At 34.8% G+C, this 19,597-nt stretch overlaps 1 protein-coding gene across 5 annotated transcripts in view; it reads left to right on the forward strand.

The window, feature by feature from the left end:
- Positions 1–19,597, forward strand: part of SPATA6 (spermatogenesis associated 6) — a 72,790-nt gene that overhangs the window by 50,642 nt on the left and 2,551 nt on the right. For 3 of the 5 annotated variants that reach the window (XM_081057489.1, XM_081057491.1, XM_081057490.1), the window contains exons 7-8: positions 124–215; positions 8,450–11,105. In XM_081057489.1, the coding sequence (XP_080913615.1) occupies positions 124–215; positions 8,450–8,630 (273 nt within the window). In that variant the 3' untranslated portion in view covers positions 8,631–11,105. Of the gene's footprint in view, positions 1–123; positions 216–8,449; positions 11,106–19,597 lie in introns of those variants that run through there. The other 2 variants (XM_081057492.1, XM_081057493.1) reach the window with 1 other exon arrangement.

The following is a 19,597-nucleotide window of genomic DNA, read 5'->3' on the forward strand; positions in this document are numbered from 1 at the left end:
CCTAATGCATCCAAACATTTAACTCAATTTCTTATAATGGGGGAGGAGGAGAGCATTTCCCAATGAAACATAAGCATCATTTTACCTATAAAATGAATTAATGAAAATCTTCACACTTTTCAGGATGAGAGAGATCCAGAGAAAGAAGAAGAACTGGAACTGAAAAGAGGTCTCTTATACAGAGACTCTGCCTATGACAGTGACCCCGAGTACAGGTATGGGCTTGGTTAATTCTGTTTATAGAGGTCTTTCTCATAGTTGATATAAGTATAACCTGCTTCTTAATCTGCTGGATTTGTAGGAAATTTAGACTCAAATTAGCGATTATTAATTATATATAAAGTACTTAACTACATAAAATTCTATTAAAATATTTGAATGTTTGCATTACTGAAACTTTTAAATGAAAACAAATATGGTCAATTAATGGTGATGGCTTTCATCCTACTTAAGACGTTTAGTCTATTTGGTTTCCCCGCAAATCCCCGTACTCAGGACATATTTCAGGATGTATTTATATATCCATGCTAGTAGTCCTATGTCCTCCACCACCTTTGAGTATGAAATTAATTTTGGAGAAATCTCTTATCAAGGAGTTATTTAAGTGACCTTTTACTTTCACTACTTTGGGATTCGGGAGCTGGATTGGGGAAAGAATCTACTACCCATGCAGACTTCCTTCTCACTTTCATATTGTCGGCCTTTGACAAAATTTTAGACATCTGCTATGGTAGCCGTGCCAATTTCCAGAGCCCTGAGCTGCTCTTCCCTTCTTTTGGTACTTTCTATGTATATCTGAAATGTCCTCAGTACTTCTGGCGTTATTATCCTATTTCAGCATTAGTCCTAATTAAAGGTGAGACATGAAATGATGCTTCATAAAAATGTGACTCAGCCACAAAAAGAGAAATAAGGGTAAAAATAATTTGAAGTTCATATTTAGAGTACAACTCGGCCTTTCATGACTATTACCCAAAATTTTGAGCCATGTTGTTCTTTTATGAAATTAGTTATTGGTATAAACTGTTCTCTATTTGCTTATGCATATTTTCTCAGGTAACTAACAGTAGGAATATGTTCAATATAAATAAATGCTTTAATTATGAAATTATTTATAACAGAATGTCAAACTAAGTAGTTTAAATGTTGGCGGTATGTTTTTAAATAACACAGGATTAACTTTAGTTTTCATCTCTTCTCCATTGATGACTATCTGATTAATTTGATGAATCTACTAAGATGTAATAAATAGCCAAAAGCTATCGTTAGTATTAACAAATGGAAGTAAAACCATCCAAATAATATGTAGACTTATATTATTCAAATCCCTTGAATAATTAAGAATAAGCCTTCATTTTAAGTGAGAAAATGTTGCTTGATCGTAATTTGAATTCATCGTATCTTGTGTTACTAACTCAAGTACCATAAAAGTTCTTTTTATTAAATATTAAAGGTTTAGTTTTTCTTTTTTAAAATTTTTTCTTGAAGGTAAATTGATATTCAGAAAATTTGAGTTGCTGTATATTTACATGATTTTTTTCAAAGTGTTGTAAAAATTGTAGCTTAGGGGTCTAGAGAGTTTCTCATGATTAGAAAATGGAAGTGTTATATTCATCTTTAAAAACAAAAATATGATGTTGGTAATTAGATTAGCCAACTTAATATTGATGCCTGGTACCTGGAAAGTATCAGTACAGGTCCAGTGTTTAACTTGTAGCTGCCTTAAAGAATACCAATAGACAAACAGAAGGGTTTTGTGACTAGCAATTTTTGCCAGCCTAATTTATTTTTTAAATAGATCATGAGAAAGTAATACACCAAATATAACTTTTAGTGAGAATTATGATTTTATGACATTCTCATAAACAAGTATGGCCAATTATGGCCTTAACTAGATATTAGGTGGGTGAACTGCTGGCTAAATGATGACATGGGAAAGATTATTAGCCTCAGTCCTAAGTTAACTTTGGGAGCCATAATAAGTCACATTTAGTGATATTATGCTCAAACTGTAGTTGTTTTAGTTTTAGTGATAATTGCCTTTAAGAATAAAAAATACGTTCATTGTTTTATTTATTTATGAAACTACTCTGAAGTATTCTGGCTATACTCCATATTAGGTCATTTTTATGACTAGTTTTTTTGTTGTTTTTACTAGAAGTATGGGAGGGAATTCAGAAAAGAATAATGAAAACAAATGGGATGTTCTCTTTGGACATGGTAATAATCTTAAGTGTGACCTGCATTAGTAAAACCAGAGGGATGACTTAAAATATCACTTCAAAATACTATTTTTGTGTGTTTAAATAAAGACAACTTATCCTCTTTACCCATATGTGCACTAAAAATGATATTTGAGGTTAAGGAGACTTTATTATAATCTTAATTCAATCTCTCATCATAGTTGAAATCCCTTTTTTATCCTTCTATTGTACGCTCCTTATTCCTTCCAGGATAAAATTCTGTTTGACTTTCTTTTTTTAATTAAAAAATATTTTTTATTACCCTGTTTCTGCGAAAATAAGACCTAGCCAGACAATCAGCTCTCATGCATCTTTTGGAGAAAAAATTAATATAAGACCTGGTATTCTATTCTATTCTATTCTATTCTATTCTATTCTATTCTATTCTATTCTATTCTATTCTATTACATTACATTACATTACATTACATTACATTACATTACATTACATTACATTATAATAAAATAAGACCAGGTCTTATATTAATTTTTGCTCCAAAAGACGCATTAGAGTTGATTGTCCAGCTCAATGTTATTTTCAGGGAAACACGATAGTGTCAAGTGTATCTGTTTGACTCTTAATAGTTAAATCATACTTATTCTTACCTCTGCAGATATGTCTGGTATTTCATGACATTCTGGACTGTTTCCATGCCTTGGAATAACCCATGTCTTCTTGTTTATCTAGTAAATGCCTATTCATTTGTTAGGGCTAAGTTCTAGTTATTCCCTCTTCGGAGGTACTTTCCATGACTTTAACAGACTGTTAGGCATTTTTCCTTTATCCTGCTACTTTCTCATACATACATACATACATACATACATACATATATATATATATATATGTGTGTGTGTGTGTGTGTGTGTGTGTGTGTGTGTGTGTGTAATTTCGATTAGTAATATCTATCTCACAATGATAGCTATTTCCTTATATGTCTGTCTTGCCTCCTCCTATTAACTGTGAGCTCCTTAAAGGCACAGATGTTTTACTTTTCTTTTGTCTGCCCATCAGGGTCTCTGAAATGTACTAGGAGCTCAATTTTTAAAAATCGTTCAAATGTTAAAATTGGGCCCTTTATTAATAATGATCAGTTGCATTGCTGAAACTCTAAGACATTACTTAGGTAAACTCATTTTATGATTGTGATATTTAAGAACATTCTATATAAGGACTCAATAGTGGAATTAATAATGATGAAAGCTGTTAGGCCTTATTTGTCGTCAGTGTCTCATTTCTACATATTTTTACTCAGGGAAAGCAAAGAAATAACCTGTAAGTAAGCTATAAATAACCAGTCTTCAGTAAATTCATTTGAATAGATGTCTTTTAATGTTTACTGTATAGTTCCTGCTAATTAATAGAAGAAAAATGACAAGATGGAATTTTATCCCCTAAGTTTTCTTTCTTCTTTTTCTGTAGAAAACTAAGCCTCTAATTTAGTGCTTTCTAAAATGTAGTTCCTAGACGAGCAGCAGCAGCGTTACCCTGGTACTTGTTAGAAATCCAAATTCTTGGACCCCACCTCAGACACATTCAATCAGTAACTCTGGAGGTGAGGATCTGTAATCCAAGCAAGTTGCAATACGCCCTCCAGGTGACTGTGGTGCATATTAACATTTGAGAACTTCTGCTATAATTTACCAGTAAATTTTGATGTCTTTAATGACATTTTACTTGTATATGGTATCTTTAAAGATACAAAATGCCTTTTAGGTTTTACTAGACCATAATATAACCTTCTTTCTAGCATCTATTCTGAACTCCCAAGATTCTGAATACTTTTCTTTCTGTCCATCCAATCTATCCATCCATCCATCCATCCATCCAATGTATCTATAGAGCATACATTAGGTGTTTTGCAATCAAAGTTTTGCTTGATAGGAACTCTTGTTGAGTGTAATGGAAAGGAATTCATCTCTCATAAACTGTCTTTGATTATATTGACTCTTAGATCACAGGTTTGAAGTACAGCATATGCATTGTTATATTTTAAAGTCACTTTCAACTCTGGTTCTTTCAGTACAAATGGTAATGGCCATTATTTAAAAAATTCTTAAGACTTGCCAATTATTTTTTAGAATTAATATTCTTTCGGTAGCCTATCCATCTTACCTTCTGGCCTTCTCTTCTATGTATATAGCCTTATAGATAGTTTATCTTGAACATAAGTATAGAGTAATATGTGCTTGGTCTTTATTTGATACTGATTATAGAAAACACCGTCAGGGTTTCAAGAGAGTTCACCCTTTTCTAAACAAAAAAATAGCCATACCCTTTGTCTCCTGGTCTATGGTAAGCTGCCTAAGACATTTTCCTTCTTTGTGTATATGCTAAGCTTTAAAAAATAAATTTATAATGTATACCTTAGGATTTGAAACTGCCCATGTCTCAGATATTATCCTCATCTCTCGTCTTTTTTATCTTTTTTTTCTTAATAGCATTGTCATAGTTAAATAGAAGGTTCCCTATTCAAGTAGCAAGAATATAAGTTGCTAAAATAAATGCACTGCATTTAATAAAATAACAGTATTATTCCTGCTTTGAAGATAACCATTTTATGGTGTATAGCACAGATACAGTATTTTGTAGAGGGTAATAGGAACTTACTAAATGCTTTGAATAAATGAATGCTCGAGATACTCATGTAAAACAGAGAAATATAGTCTTTGAAAGCCTATTACCGTAATGACTTTTTAGTGTCACTTACACATTTTAAACTTATTAATATACACAGTAATGGAAAATCAGAATTGCCTTAATATGTTCTCAGTGCATGAATTAGACAGCCATTGCTTCCATGTCTGGAAGTAAATATTGTTTTTAGGATTCTGAAATGCTTGTTTTTAGGATCTTGTACCTATCTATCCATGAACCATATTAGAACTCATTCTGTGTTCACATCTCTCTTTTGCGATTCAGACTTCCAAGCCTAACCAATTCCCAAATTCTCTCCAGAGAGCCACAGTATTGTTCACTAAATTGAAAAAGTTTGCAACTTTAAATAGAAATAAATTTTGCAAGATCTGAAAGCATTAGAATGTCTATTTTGGTCACTTTAGCTCTTTACAGAACCTTATTGGGTTCACAGTTGCTCCTAAAAAGCTTTCTGAATTTTATTTATTCATTGCAAGCTATTGAGGTGGTATTTTAAGGTAGTTTTGAGACATGAAAAGAAATGCTGTCTGATGGAACCAAAACAGTAGCAAATCTATGCCTAGTAACATTAAATATAATAATTTATGATAGGGATTAGGAATTTGTTTTGTAATCTCAGAAAAACATTCACTGTGGTATTTGAAGTTAGCAGCCCTGCTGCTTACCTTTCTGAGATGAGAGTTTGGTAATGATGTATGTTAGAAATCAAACTTCTGTTGAGTAGGTTTATTGGAGAACTAGTCTGGCAACGAAACAAAATAATAGAGCTCAGAAAAGGACATTGTTATCTGGCCATCAGTGTGCAGTAAAATTGCTGATTTTGGGCAATCCAGAGATAGGGACAAATTTGTGTTTTGTGAAATGTTAATTAGTGCACAACTTGTTGCAAAACAAATAAACAAAATTCAACCAAGCAAACACAACATGTGGGATTCCTAAAGCAGAATGAGGGAACAGAGGCAAATGTGGAGACTTAGACTGGTAGGTATGTTTGCAGAGATACAAAGAGCATGCAGAACTCTTTCTGTTAATGTATTTGTATGTGTCATTTCTTTATCACTTGACTCAAATTGTCAAAAAAAAACTTTTAAATGACAACAGGAGTTAGGCTTGGTGAAAAATGGTATGAAATAAATTGTATTTAGTTGGTTAGACTATTTCTTGAACAAAGGCAATGAAAAAAATGTAACTATCAAAGCAATAGCATTGAGACTTGGCTAAAACCTTTTGAAATTGTTTAATTATATTGATATTATTATAAATTGTTTCAATTACCTCTCTGACACTGACAGGATAGAAGTAATGATAATCATGTTTTAAAATACCTTTGTTATCCCAGAGACTATATTGTTTTCAAATTTTTCCAGGGTGAAAGAGGTGGTACCAAGTGTAAAGAAAGTTTGACAGAATCTAGTAAATATCAGTAGGAAATAGGAGGTAAAATCATTTAAACAAAGCCATCAGGAAGTTGAAAGACCCATTGTCATAGTTCATGGAAGTGAATTTTTAAAAAACTTAATATAAAATGCGTCAACTGTAACAAAGGAAAGTATTTTAAGCTTTGTCATCCTAAATAATAATAACAGTAATAACAATAATAAATTAATTTAAAAGAAATAAATTTAAAAAAATTGAATAACTACTTACCATCCAGCGTAAGAACTAGGACATAACCCATACCTGTAAAGCCACCTGATGCCCATAAGCAATTACATCACTTTCCACAAAGATAATGGCTGTTGTGACTTTTCTGTTAATCCTTTCTTCTTTAGTTAGACCACACATGTATTTATCTTTAATCAATTAATTATTTAATTTTACTTGTGGTAAATTTTATATAAGTGTGTTTATAACTGTGTGTTGTTCGAAGGTTGCTTTTTCCCCCTCAGTTGATTTTTCAGTTTCATCCATGTTGACGCATGTAGATACAGATATTAATTTTCCCCGCTGTATGCCATACCATTGTATGCATATGCCCCGATGTGATTTATCTGTTCACGTAGATGGATATTCAGGCTGCTCCTAGTTCTTAGCTCTAGTCCAAAGAGTGTTATTATGAGCATATTTGTGTGTCTCTCCTGGTACATGTGCAAGAATTTCACTGGGGTACCTGGGAGTGGAATCACTGGGAGGGAATTGCATATTAATCCTCACTGGGTCATGCCAGACTGTTTTCTAAAGTGAGTTGTGTAAGTGTTCTTACTACAGTACCTCCTCTGTGACACTGCGTCAAACTCTGGGAATGATAACAGCCATTCTATGCCTTTGTTCCTGGTCACTTTTATTGCATTCCAGTGTTGAGATTGACTTCGAGCCAAATAACAAATACTTCTTACAGATATACAGCTCTAAGGGTTCCTATTTCACAATTGACAATAGAAGTAACACCATAGGACTGATAAGTCCGGGAAGAAGTGAGATTCCAAAGATATGAAGAAAATATTTGTAGCATCCAATAGCCAGGACATACAGTTTTATATAGTGCAAACTTCATAACCTCTAACGTGACTGCGAGGTCTTACCTATAACAAGTACTTAATTTTTTGAAGTAGATCAATCATTTCAAAAAATAACCTTGGTCTTTGAGAAAGTCAGCATTTTATTCCTAGCAAGTGATATGGTTAATCTTACGTGTATGATAGTAAAATTGCAACTCTAGTTAAAAAGCCTTCAGAAAAAGTTGCCGTTTCTTCTCTATTCCCATCACACCCATTGGGGTCCTGGTCTGTTTCATAACTTCCTATCTGTTCTCTCTCTCTCTTTCTTCAAAACTCTCAAAATTACAGTGGATCCTATCGCTTCACATAAGGACTTCTTCTGCCTAGTTTTCAATTTTCCAAAAGTGGTTCATATTTAGCCTAATTTTCTACTCCTCCTGAGGACAATAGGAGCATGTCACAATAAAAGGGACTTCAGACTCACAGACATGACTGGCATCCCTTTCCATTCTGCCACTTAGAGTTGAGTAGTCTTAGGAAGTCACTTTACTTCACCGAGGCTCAATTTCCACAGTTCCAAACTTCAAAGGGTTTTAAGATTTTTTTTTGGATAAATATATATAAATTACCTAGTAGTTCAGTGCCTCAGACTTAATAACTTCAGTGTGCAAGGTAAACACTGTAGTATGCACCTTACAACAATACTGCAAAAATTTTAAAAAGGAAGCTGAGATTGGACAATTAAACACATTGCCCAAGGTCCCTAGTTACAAAGGATTGAGTGGAATTCAGTGCCAGCTCTGCCTGACTCTAGTGGCCAGGCACAGTCATAACCGGCCACACCACAGCATCCATGCTCTGCGTTTACCGTGTTGCCCCTATCTCTCTTCTCTGAATTCCTTGTTAACTCTGTCTCCCACGCACAATTTTCATTTTATTGTTTTGTCATTGTTCCATGCAAGTAGCATCACTCTTGGAAGGCACAGACCTTTTTGTCTTTTATTTCTCAAGCATAGGGTCACACACCCATGAAGTACTCTGTATTTGAAGTATGTAGTACTGCCTCTCATCTCGTTTCACCATTATTTTAATCTTTTATATACTTTTTCGTAGCTCATATCAGCAGCCACATGGCACTCTCCATTTGGATGATGGCGAATACTGGTCCAACAGGGCAGCTTCTTATAAAGGAAAATCCCACCGACCCATCTTTGAGAACAGCATGGACAAGCTATACAGGAACTTATACAAAAAGGCCTGTGGTTCTGTTTCTCATACACAGGAAAGCTTCTAAGACCATCCACGATAAACTGTATGAGATTTTGTGTCAACCTCTCAATGAAAACATTTGATGTGATCAATATCTGTATTCCTTATTTTTTTAAACAGGTGGTTCTAATTGAGTACAGTAGTTAGACTTGACTAAGTTTGTTATTTCAAACGGTAATAAATGATCATAGGCAAGCCTTTTTTTAATCACAGAAGAGAGTGCTATGTTGCAAAACTCAAAGCTCTGTAACAGTCACAACGTCCCATGTGATGAGAAGGATGTTCTGTCACATGTGTCTCATATCACCACCTACAAATCCAAGAATAGATTCTCTCCAGAAATGTTCTTCTGCCTTAATCACCTCATAATTTTCTTCTCATATACTTGACCGGTTATCTTGTCTGAGTAAGGTTTAATTAATATTAACTCCCTTTTCTTGGTAATGAGCAAAAAGATATACTGTACAGAAATGAATCTCCCAAGACTTTAAACCCCGTTTTATTGGGTATTTTTACATTTTTCTCCTCAGAAAAGGCTATTTATATTTCTAAGCACATAAGAAATAGCTTTCTTTTTAAAGATTATATAAATCATTTACTTCCTCTTCTCTAAAAGAAATACCTAAGTTACCTAAAATACATAACAGTTAGCTAGAAATAGCAGTAGCCAGTATAATCCAAAATGTGAATAACTTATTTTTAAAGATAGAGTGCTTTGCCTGACTTTTTTCTAAGGCCATATCTTTTGGTGTAATCAGAATCAGAAAATAGCCTTTGTTAGTAAGCGTATAGAGACTCAAAGAACAAGGGAATTACATTGTAATTTATTTAGAGTTTTCTTAGGTACCAAATGGTCCCCAAAAAGTAATATCCTCACTTTAAAGAACACTTGGAACCATAGAGGGGAATAAAATACAGCAGAACTATTTGTGGTAGGCACTGGAAAGTTTGTTGGTTGATAAAATTAGCTCTTTCCCCACCCCCTACACACACACCTTTGAGGCCACTAACACTTTGAAGATAAGAAGAAATCAGTTACCTCACATTCACCAGAGGGTGAGTAGAAGGAAAACAGAGAATAGGAAATAAGAAAACTTAGCTTATAAGTTTGAAGAATTGACTACAAGGTAATGTTTCCGCATTGACTGCATCTTTGGTTAATTCTATGATTTAAAAAGAAAAAAAATGGACTTGAACTACATTTAAATTGAAATTAACTTATAAAAGTGGGTAACTTGTTTTTGTATTAGAAAATATAATACTTGCAATCTGACAATAGGACTTTTTAAGTTCATGTTAAGAGTGTTTTAGTATGGCAATCTGTGATATAGCAGAAAAATGCATCAGAGATAGGAGCCAGGAATCCTGGGACCTACTCCCATCTCTGCCGTTTTCTAGCTGAGTTTCTTTAATTCTCTGGTCCTTAGTTTCCATCAGCTATGAAATGAAGAGAGTGGAGTAGATCAGCATTTCCCAAACCACATTCTATGGACCACTGTGCTAGGAGATGGTTGTAGAACTGTGAATGCAAGTATTTCATTGTTCATACTAGTTTAAGAAAATCCGTGCACGATATTCACCCTCCCCCCATTCAGAGTCATAGGATGACAGGAGTGAAGGGGGTGCTATTAACGCTGAAACGACAGTTGTAAACTGGGACTGTCCCGGAAAAACTAAAACATATGGTGGTCATAGTCACAGCAAACACTAGCATGTTAGAGTCTCTAAACAAATCCTGGTATAAACCTGTTCTGCTGTAGCATCTGGTAGAGTCTGGCAGTAGGGGGTACTCATTAAATATTTGTCGACGTAACCCAGAATTTCCTAAATGAAATGGAGCAAGTAGCAATATTTATGTTGTTGCAGCCATCTTTCCCCTCCCGTTCTGTCTTCCTCAACCTCCCACACTCCCTCTCAAATGTCATCTTCAGGTGCACATGGATACCAGTTGGGGAAATGCTAGACTACACGATCACTGAGTTACCGCTGGCTATAGGTTATATAACGACGTTTTGTACAATAGGCTTTGGAAGGTCAACATTGAAAAATGCTTTAAAAAAATGCATCCTCAGTGAAACTTAGTATTTGGGGGGTGTGTGTAGACAAATGAAAAACTCCATTTAAAAGTTACTGCTTGGTGAAAAGAACAAATATCAACTTCAAAGAAAATGTTTTGCTACCATAGAAAATCTCTTGAGTGAATAATACCACAGAATTACTTATTGTAGCTATACCTGCCACTGGCTATGACAAAGGCCACAAAAAAATGGGTGTCAAGGGGAACTTCAGAAAGTGATATTCTGAAAGACATTGCCTGTGGATTACATCTGACGTCTCTCTGAAGGATCAGGTGCATATTTTCCGATATGTGGTACATTTGCTTAGTGTCTGATTATTTTCATTCCCTTGGAGAAAAAAATGGTTTCTGTTGCTGTCCGTCATTATTCCTATGAATTCTTGTGTTGTATTATCTTTAAAGAGTAAAACCTTTAACGATATTAATAGTTGTCTTTTCTCATTTGATAGAAGCAATTATTTATCCTCTTAGCCTTTTTTCCCCTATATTTCCCACAATCTTGTAATAGTTATTGGACTTAATATGAAAGATACAAAGGCCTTCTTCCTTATAATATGTTTTTCTTTAAAATAAAAAAGGGGGGGATTTTACAAAGGAAAATGTTAATTCAACTAAGAAAAAAAATGAATCATTGAACTGAAAGTGAGTTCTCCCTGGTCTACTACTGTTTATATAACCTTGTTAGGTCATTTATCCTTCTTGGAGCTCAGCTTTGTTACCTACAAGATGATGAAGAGGTTAATTTAGAATAATTTTTAAATGTTCCAACATTTCTATAACTGTATAATTGATTAACATGGGAGACCAGGAAGTTCTGGGAAGCAGAGTCGCGTTGAACATTTGTGTACAAGTCTTTATGAGGATATAGATATTCAAGACAATGCATTTTGCTATATTTCTATGGATCACCTCCACAAAAGTACTGACCATGAGTAAGTGATATAAATCAGGGTCCTGAACTCAGGAAGCTTACCTTGACTATTGATGGAAGGTCAGACAAGTGAACACTTATATCTGTAGATTTCCTCATTTTCACTCTATTATGTTCAGTGTAGGCTCTTCTACACAAAATATATTTCTTTATCTTTGTAACCCCAGCACCACAATCAGGCATATCTTTATTGTAGCACTTAGCACAACTGAATTATCAATGACTTTCTTAAGTGTCTTTCTCTATTGGTCTAGGGCCTTGTTTACCTCTGCTTTTGTGGCACACAGTAGACATACAATGTTTGTTGAATGACTGCGTGAAAAAAAATATGTGAAGGACCACTAAAAACAATGCAAAGCCTAACTCTATCTGAATATAAGAAATAAGATGTCCTGACAAGAGTACTTGTTAAATTAAGAAAAAAGTCATAATATGATGGCCTGTCTTTTTGTTTTCTGTTTCTTGGCTAACCAGCTAAGATATACAGTGTTCAGGTGAGTAGAGCCAGCTCCTGAACTGCTACTGCAAAGGCTGATAAGTATCCTGTGAGGCAATGGACCAAGAAAGCAATTGTCTGCAAATGTTTACACACCTTATATTCCAATGCAGTTTAAATCCCTTCTATGAAATGCAAATTTCTTGGTTTCCAAGATGAGCCTTAAATATTTTCTTTCCCAATGTCTTATCTTTTGTCATTCACAAAGCAGTGCATTTTTGACTAAAGGATTGGATAATTCTCTATCTTCTAGCATTCAGATGTAACCAACCTACTTAATCTAGAAACCAGGGCTCTCTTGATTGATTAAGAATTAGTATGATAAGTAAGGTATTATGTGAATACTTAAACAAAACTGTCTCAATGAAATGCAGTCTTTTTTTCTTTTTTATTAATATCTTATATCTGAGTATGTTGCATTCAGGCTATGATAATTCGCATAAATGAGCCTGATGGAAGAGAATGTATTCGGCTCTAAATTTGTATAGTATATGAATATTTGCAGGTTTTTTGAGGGGGCACGGTATTTATTGTTGTTGTTTTTCTTCCCATCCTCACCAAATGTCATCTTTAAAGTTTTTGAAACAAGGGAATTGAAGTAGTAATTATTAAGGACTATTGTTTGTGCTGGGTCATTTACATACGTTAACTTATTTAATCTTCACAACAACTCTGTGAGTATAAACCATCTCTGTTTAGGCAATGAGGGATCAAAATGCTGTGGTTTGCCGGTGATAAACACAGCCAATAAATGGTAAAATTTGGATTTAAATCTAACCCCAACTGTGCCTCTCAACTAGATAAGTGGTTAAAAAACAGCTTGTTACAGTTCATAAGTTTCTTTTTTAATTTTTCAATTACAGTTGACATTCAATATTATTTTATATTAGCGTCAGGTGTACAGCATAGTATAGACATTTACATAATTTACAAAGTGATCTCCCCAGTAAGTCTAGTATGCACCTGGCACCATACATAGTTATTACAGTATTATTGTATAAGTTTGTAAATGGTGGAGCTAGTATCTTCATAGAGAGAACCTCAGTGGGTTACAATGCAAATTGAATTCACATTAATGCGGTAAAACCTGGGGCAGATTTCCAACATACAAACCTTAAAAATGAATAAAGAGGTCATCTCATGAACTAAGGTAGAAGTTGGTGGAAGTTTATGAAAGGAATATCACTGCAGATTTTAACTCACCCGAGATTTCGTGGTAACCAGAGTTCATATACGGGATCATTCCAGGTAAAGAACTTACAGTATGCTTTCTGTTGAGCCCTAGTTACCCCCTTTGATGGAGTAACCACACATTCATGTATCATTACCCTTTTTTTAACAGATTCATTGAGTCATAACATATACAAAGAACTGTACATATGTAATATGTACATATGTAATATGTACAGTTTGATGAATTTGGACATAAGTAAACACCTGTGATGCGGTCACCACAATCGAGGTAATAGATATATTCCTTGTGTCCCTTTTTGTTTGTTTAACTGTGGGCACCATGCTGTACAGTAGTTCCCTAGGACTTGTTCATCTTGAGTTATTATTAGCAAATAGAAGGGATGTTAACCCCTTATCAGATATATGGTTAGCAAATATTTTCTCCCATGCCCTTAGTTGACTTTCAATTCTGTTGATTGTTTCCCTTGCCGCACAGAAGCTGTTTACTTTGATGTGGTTCCACTTGTCTACTTTTGCATTTGTTGCTTATTTTTTGCATTTGTTGCCTACCCAAGAAATCGTTGCCTAGAGCAATGTCAAGAAACTTTTCCCCTATGTTTTCTATTAGGAGTCTTACAGTTTCAGGTCTCACGTTTAGATCTTTAGTCCTCTTTGAGTTGATTTTTTGTATAAGGTGTAAGGTAGCGGTTCAGTTTAATTTTTTTTGCCTATGGATATCCAGTTCTCCCTACACCGTTTGTTGAAGAAACTATCCTTTCCCCATTATGTGGGGACTGTATATGTTGCTTTATTTCTGGGCTCTCTATTCTGTTCAATTGCTATATGTTTGTCGTTACCATAACTTTTATTATTATGGCTTTGTAATTGAGTTCAAAATCAGGAAGTATGATGTCTCCAGCTTTGTTCCTCTTTCTTAAGATCACTTTGGCTATACTTGGTCTTTTGTGGTTCCATATGAGTCTTGTGATTTTTTTTGTTTTGTTTTATTTCTGCAAAAATGCCGTTGGGTTTGTGATGGGGATAGCAATGAATTTGTGGATATGGTGATCTGTAGATCACTTTGGGTGGACTTTTTAACAAGCCACATGGTAACCACACACACAAAAAAATGCATACAGAAGGTACACAAAAAGAAAAATGAATAAAAGAATATCACTATGAAAAAATAACGGAGGACAGCAAGACAAGAATAAAAAAAAGCTACAACAAAAAACAACATAAAATGCCCTTTTCTATCAATAATTACCTTAAACTGAAATGGATTAAATGCAATCAAAAGACAAAGAGAGACTGAAGGGATAATAAAACAAGACCCAACTATATATGCTATCTACAAGAGAATCACTTTATATTTAAGGACACACAAGCTAAAAATGAAGGAATGGGGCCGGTCTGGTGGCTCAGGGGGTTGGAGTGCTGTGCTTGTAATGCTGAGGTCACCGGTTCGATTCCTACATGGGCCAGTGAGCTGCACCCTCTATAGCTAAGATTGTAAACAACAGCTCTCCCTGGAGCTGGGCTGCTGTGAGCAGCCGGAGGTTGGCGTGAGCTGCCGTGGGCTGCTGCGTGCTGCTGTGTGCTGTCATGGGCTAACTGTGTGCAGCCATGAGCGGACAGCGTGAGTAGCCAGCAGCTGAGGAGAGCTGCCCTGTGCTGCTGTGAGCTGCCGACCGACCGGTGACCTACTGCCTCAGCCGGGTGCGGGGGGGAGGGTGGAGCAGAAGGCTCATAACACCAGCGTGGGCCAGGGAACTGTGTCCTACACAACTGGACTGAGAAACAATGACGTGAACCAGAGTGGGGGGGGGCGGAATAAAGGAATGGCAAAACACTATTCCACATAAATAGTAAACAAAAGAGAGCATAAGTGGCTATACTAATGTCAGGAAAAGACTTAAAGTCAAAAGTCCCAAGCATCACTACATTTCTGTTGCATAAAAATTTGAAGAAGTTTAGCTTCCTGAGTTTATAATATAATTCAAAAATGAGATGAGAGAAAACCTTTAATGTCTTTGAACATATGTAATAGAGTTGAGAATAATTGTATCCTGTTAGAGCCCTCCTTTCATCAATGAAACTCATTTTCAGTGAAGTTTTTGTTTTGTGTTTGGTTTTGAGTAAAATTAGTGATATATGCAAAGTATTGAAAACTGTATATATGTATATACATATATATATATATTTATATAATTTTGTCGTTTTCAGAAAGTTCTATTTCTAGTGGATTGACAGCAAAATGCATCATAGAAAAGGCACTTCACAACTTTTCTGAACCTCATTATTTCTACCTGTGCAATTGGATATTAACAAACATTGCCCTCCATTCCTCAGAGAAGTATTAGGACTAAATAGTCAAATAAATGTGGACATTCCTTGGCATATATTAGGCACTATCATATTTGCTTTTTGGAATTGACCTGGGAAAAAAGGAATTTGCAGTTTGAAAAAAAATTAATTCCATCTGGAATAATAGCAATACTGTTGGTTCTAGAGTTGTACAGACCTTGGGTTTCTATCTTTGAATTTGTCACCTCTGTGTTACTTAACCTTTTTGAACTTGTTTTCTCACTTGTAAAATGGAAGATATTTTCATAGTGTTGTTGTGATCATTTAAAGAGTGTATGCATGGGGAGCACCTCTTACGGTGCATTGTGCTCAATAAAGAGTAACTGTAGTAACTGAAATTCTAAGTCAATACAGAGTATTCTGAAAGATTTTGAGGGTCTGATTGGAGGAAAATAGTACATGTAAAAAATATTCAAAATTATTTTAAGACATGACACCAAGTTATGCAGGTATTTTGGCGTGTCTCTTAAATTTACTAGTTATTTAATATATGTAGGTTTTGCAGAATTATGGAAAGAGCCACATATACCTGGGATTGAATTCTGTACTGTGGGGCTATTTGGAGATACTGAACCTTAATTTTATTATTCATAAAGTGGGAATGATACCTATCTAGGATTGTTACTATGAAAAATATATTAGGTAAATGATTCAAAGTGACTAGCAGTGTACCTGACAAATAGTATACCTTAAAAGTGATATAGTGACCTTTCCCTGTCATTAGTTTAATCGTTTTGTGCGTAAATCCACCCCGGCATAATAAACAGCTGCCTATCATCATTATTTCTGGTTTTTTAAATGCTGTTAACCTTGTATACCTGTGCACTTTGGTAGATATTTTATGTAGATTTTACAAGTGAAACTAAATACATGACTTCAGTCTCTGAGAATATTATCCATTTCAACTTTATATGTGATTTCTCTAATTTGCTAAGGTATTATTTTAAAAATAAATTTAATTGTGGGTATGTCCTACTAAACCAGCTTTGATCTAAGAAGTTTATTTTGTCCTTTGTTTATTTTGAACTGTGTATAGTTACGTTTTACAAATTAACCATATTCTTTTGATTTGGAGATGTTAAAGGTAGAAGTTAGAGAAAATCACCCTAATTCAATAGAAGTAACCCTAGGGCATGTCAGCCAAAGGAACATCTCTATAGCCCTTAAGAATTTGTAATGAATGTGATTGAGCAATCACCTTTTTCAGAAGATTATACTGTTTTACACTAGTCCCAGAGGTATACTTACGTATAGTTATGTGCCGCTTAATGGTGGGGATGTAGTCTAAGAAATTCATCATTAGGCGATTTCGTCCTTGGGGGACATGACAGAGAGCACTTACACACCTAGCTGGTACCGCCTAGTGCCCAGCTGGACTGTATGGTACAGCCTGTTGCTCCCAGGTTACGAGCCTGTACAGCACATTATTGTGCAAAACAACATGATACTCAATACAGCACAAAACGATGCAGTCAGGAGACATGGTAAACACGAGATGGGTGAGGCCGCTGCTGGTATAGCACAGCATGCTCTTACAGCAAACTGTTTTTTAATAAGTAGAAAGAGTCCACTCTAAAATAATGATAACAAGTACGGTAGAGTAAATATCATACTCATTTATTGTCATAACCAGTGTTACAAAGCATACATAATTGTATTTCCTATACTTTTATATGAGTGGGGCACAGTAGGTTGTTTAGACCCTCATTCCCACAAACACATGAGTAATGTGTGTCTTGATGATGGCTACAGTGTACTAGGCGACAGGAATTTTTCAGCTCCATTGTAATGTTATGGGACCACCATTGTATATTCAGTTTGAATTTGATGCAAACATCATTTAAGGGCCACATGACTATATAGGCATCATATATACATACCTTTTTTAGGTCGACGTACTTCAGGCTTACCAGGTATTTCTTCAAAAGTTTAAAGATTTTTAAATGGCAGAATTTTTCTTTAGAGATCTCAACCGAAGATATAAACAAAATAAGTAAAAAGATATTAAAAAATTACAGTATATTTATATATTTTTGGAAATTGCTGGCCAATGGGTATTATATTTTATCTACTGCATCTTACTGTATGTAAAGTATTCACTTCCCAGAAAAGTAGCCTAGTGGTTAAATACATGGCCTCTGGAGTCACGCTGCTAGATTCAAATCCCACTTTACCCACTTAATAACCGTGTGACCTTAGACAAATTACCTGATTTCTTTGTGTCTCAATTTTTACGTCTGTGAAATGAAAATAATATTACCAATCCCATAGGGTCATTATGAAGATTAAATCAGTTAACAAATATAAAGTTCTTAAGACAATGCCAAGCACATGGTGAGGGCTCTATAATGATTTTATTTACAATGATGGTGGTGGTGGTGGTGGTGGTGGTGGTGTAGACTGATTATCTGTTACTCATCTGAAATGTGGATGTTTTCTGAAACAATTGCCTCCCTGCCCCCATTTTTTAATATTCTATTGTTTAAAAAAAAGTTATATTGGAGAGGAATCTACTACTCTACTCAACAAGAACATGTTAAAAACATTTTGCATTTTCATAAAGGATAGAAAAAATATGCTATCCTGATTCTCCTTTGTGGCCCAGCAATTGTTCACATATGATAATATTTCTACAACTGTGCTGCATAAAGAATGTGTTTTGGCATAGAAACTGCATAATTTAGAGAGGTTTTTGTTGATAATCTTAAGCAAAAACACTCAAACTCATTTCAGTTCCACTGGAAACTGAAGGGGGAGTGGAATTGTTTTTGCCAAATGAGAGAAAAAATGCCAGCTTTTGAATTAGGAAGCATTTTCAAGTGTTTATGTTGGGAAAATGGACAAAACAGAACATTTGACTCCAGTAATTTTTTGTCTAGTAAACATTTAAAGCCTTAGAAAACTATTTCCACTAAACATTTATGATAAATAGTAGCTTGTATTTTATGTAGCCCGTTAACCATTGTCAAGCATTTTTACGTAAGTTATTTTATTGTATCTCTCCACAACACATTTGTGAATTAGGTAGGGAAGGATTATAATCTGCGTTTTTACAAATGAGAAAATGCAAATTTGGGTTAAGTGTCTCTTGCAAGTCACATAGTGGAAGTGTAAATGGCTGAAATAGGACTTAAACCCAGGTGTTAGTATTTTGTCATAAATATCCTATGGAACTTTTTCTTACTATTATTTGGTTTTCCTTAGGTATTGGATTTTAAGAGATGATACTTGATTCTGAATGATTGATTTGCTTCTATATTTGAAGGAGGCTTGTTTTCCATTCAAATTTTTTGTGTGTTTGTGAATAGCTCCAAACATTTGCTTTTTCTGTTCCTTTCTCTGTCCTACCTGCTGGCCAGTTCACCTACTCTTTAATACACCTCCACTCCATTAAACAGCAAAGGAAATTTAACCAACTTGTGACTTGTTAGCAGCTCTACAGAAAGATTTAGCATTGAAGACTTCTGTGAGATTTAAAGAATTCAATGATCTAGTTACCACAAATTATTGGGAGTTGTCATAATTTAGCAATTTTTCCTTAGGTTTAGGATTCAGAAGTAGAATATCAGAGTCATACCTAATACCCATCTTATTAGTGGCATATGCATGACAACATACCATGTTTCCCTGAAAATAAGACCTAGCTGGACCATCAGCTCTAATGTGTCTTTTGGAGCAAAAATTAATGTAAGACCCGGTCTTATTTTACTATAATATAAGACCGGGTGTTATATAATTTAAGACCCAGTCTTGTATTAATTTTTGCTCCAAAAGACGCATTAGAGCTGATGGTCCATCTAGGTCTTATTTTCGGGGAAACACGGTAGCATTTTCCAGTTCAGTGGTTTCAAATCTCGCGGATGAGAATCACTCAGGAAGCCTGTTAAAGATAGTTTCATCTCAACCTCTGAAGCTCCTGATGCAGCAAATTTAACTTTGTTTTTGAAA

Source organism: Rhinolophus hipposideros (assembly GCF_964194185.1).
Source record: "Rhinolophus hipposideros genome assembly, chromosome: 8".
NCBI classification, from domain to species: Eukaryota; Metazoa; Chordata; class Mammalia; order Chiroptera; family Rhinolophidae; genus Rhinolophus; species Rhinolophus hipposideros.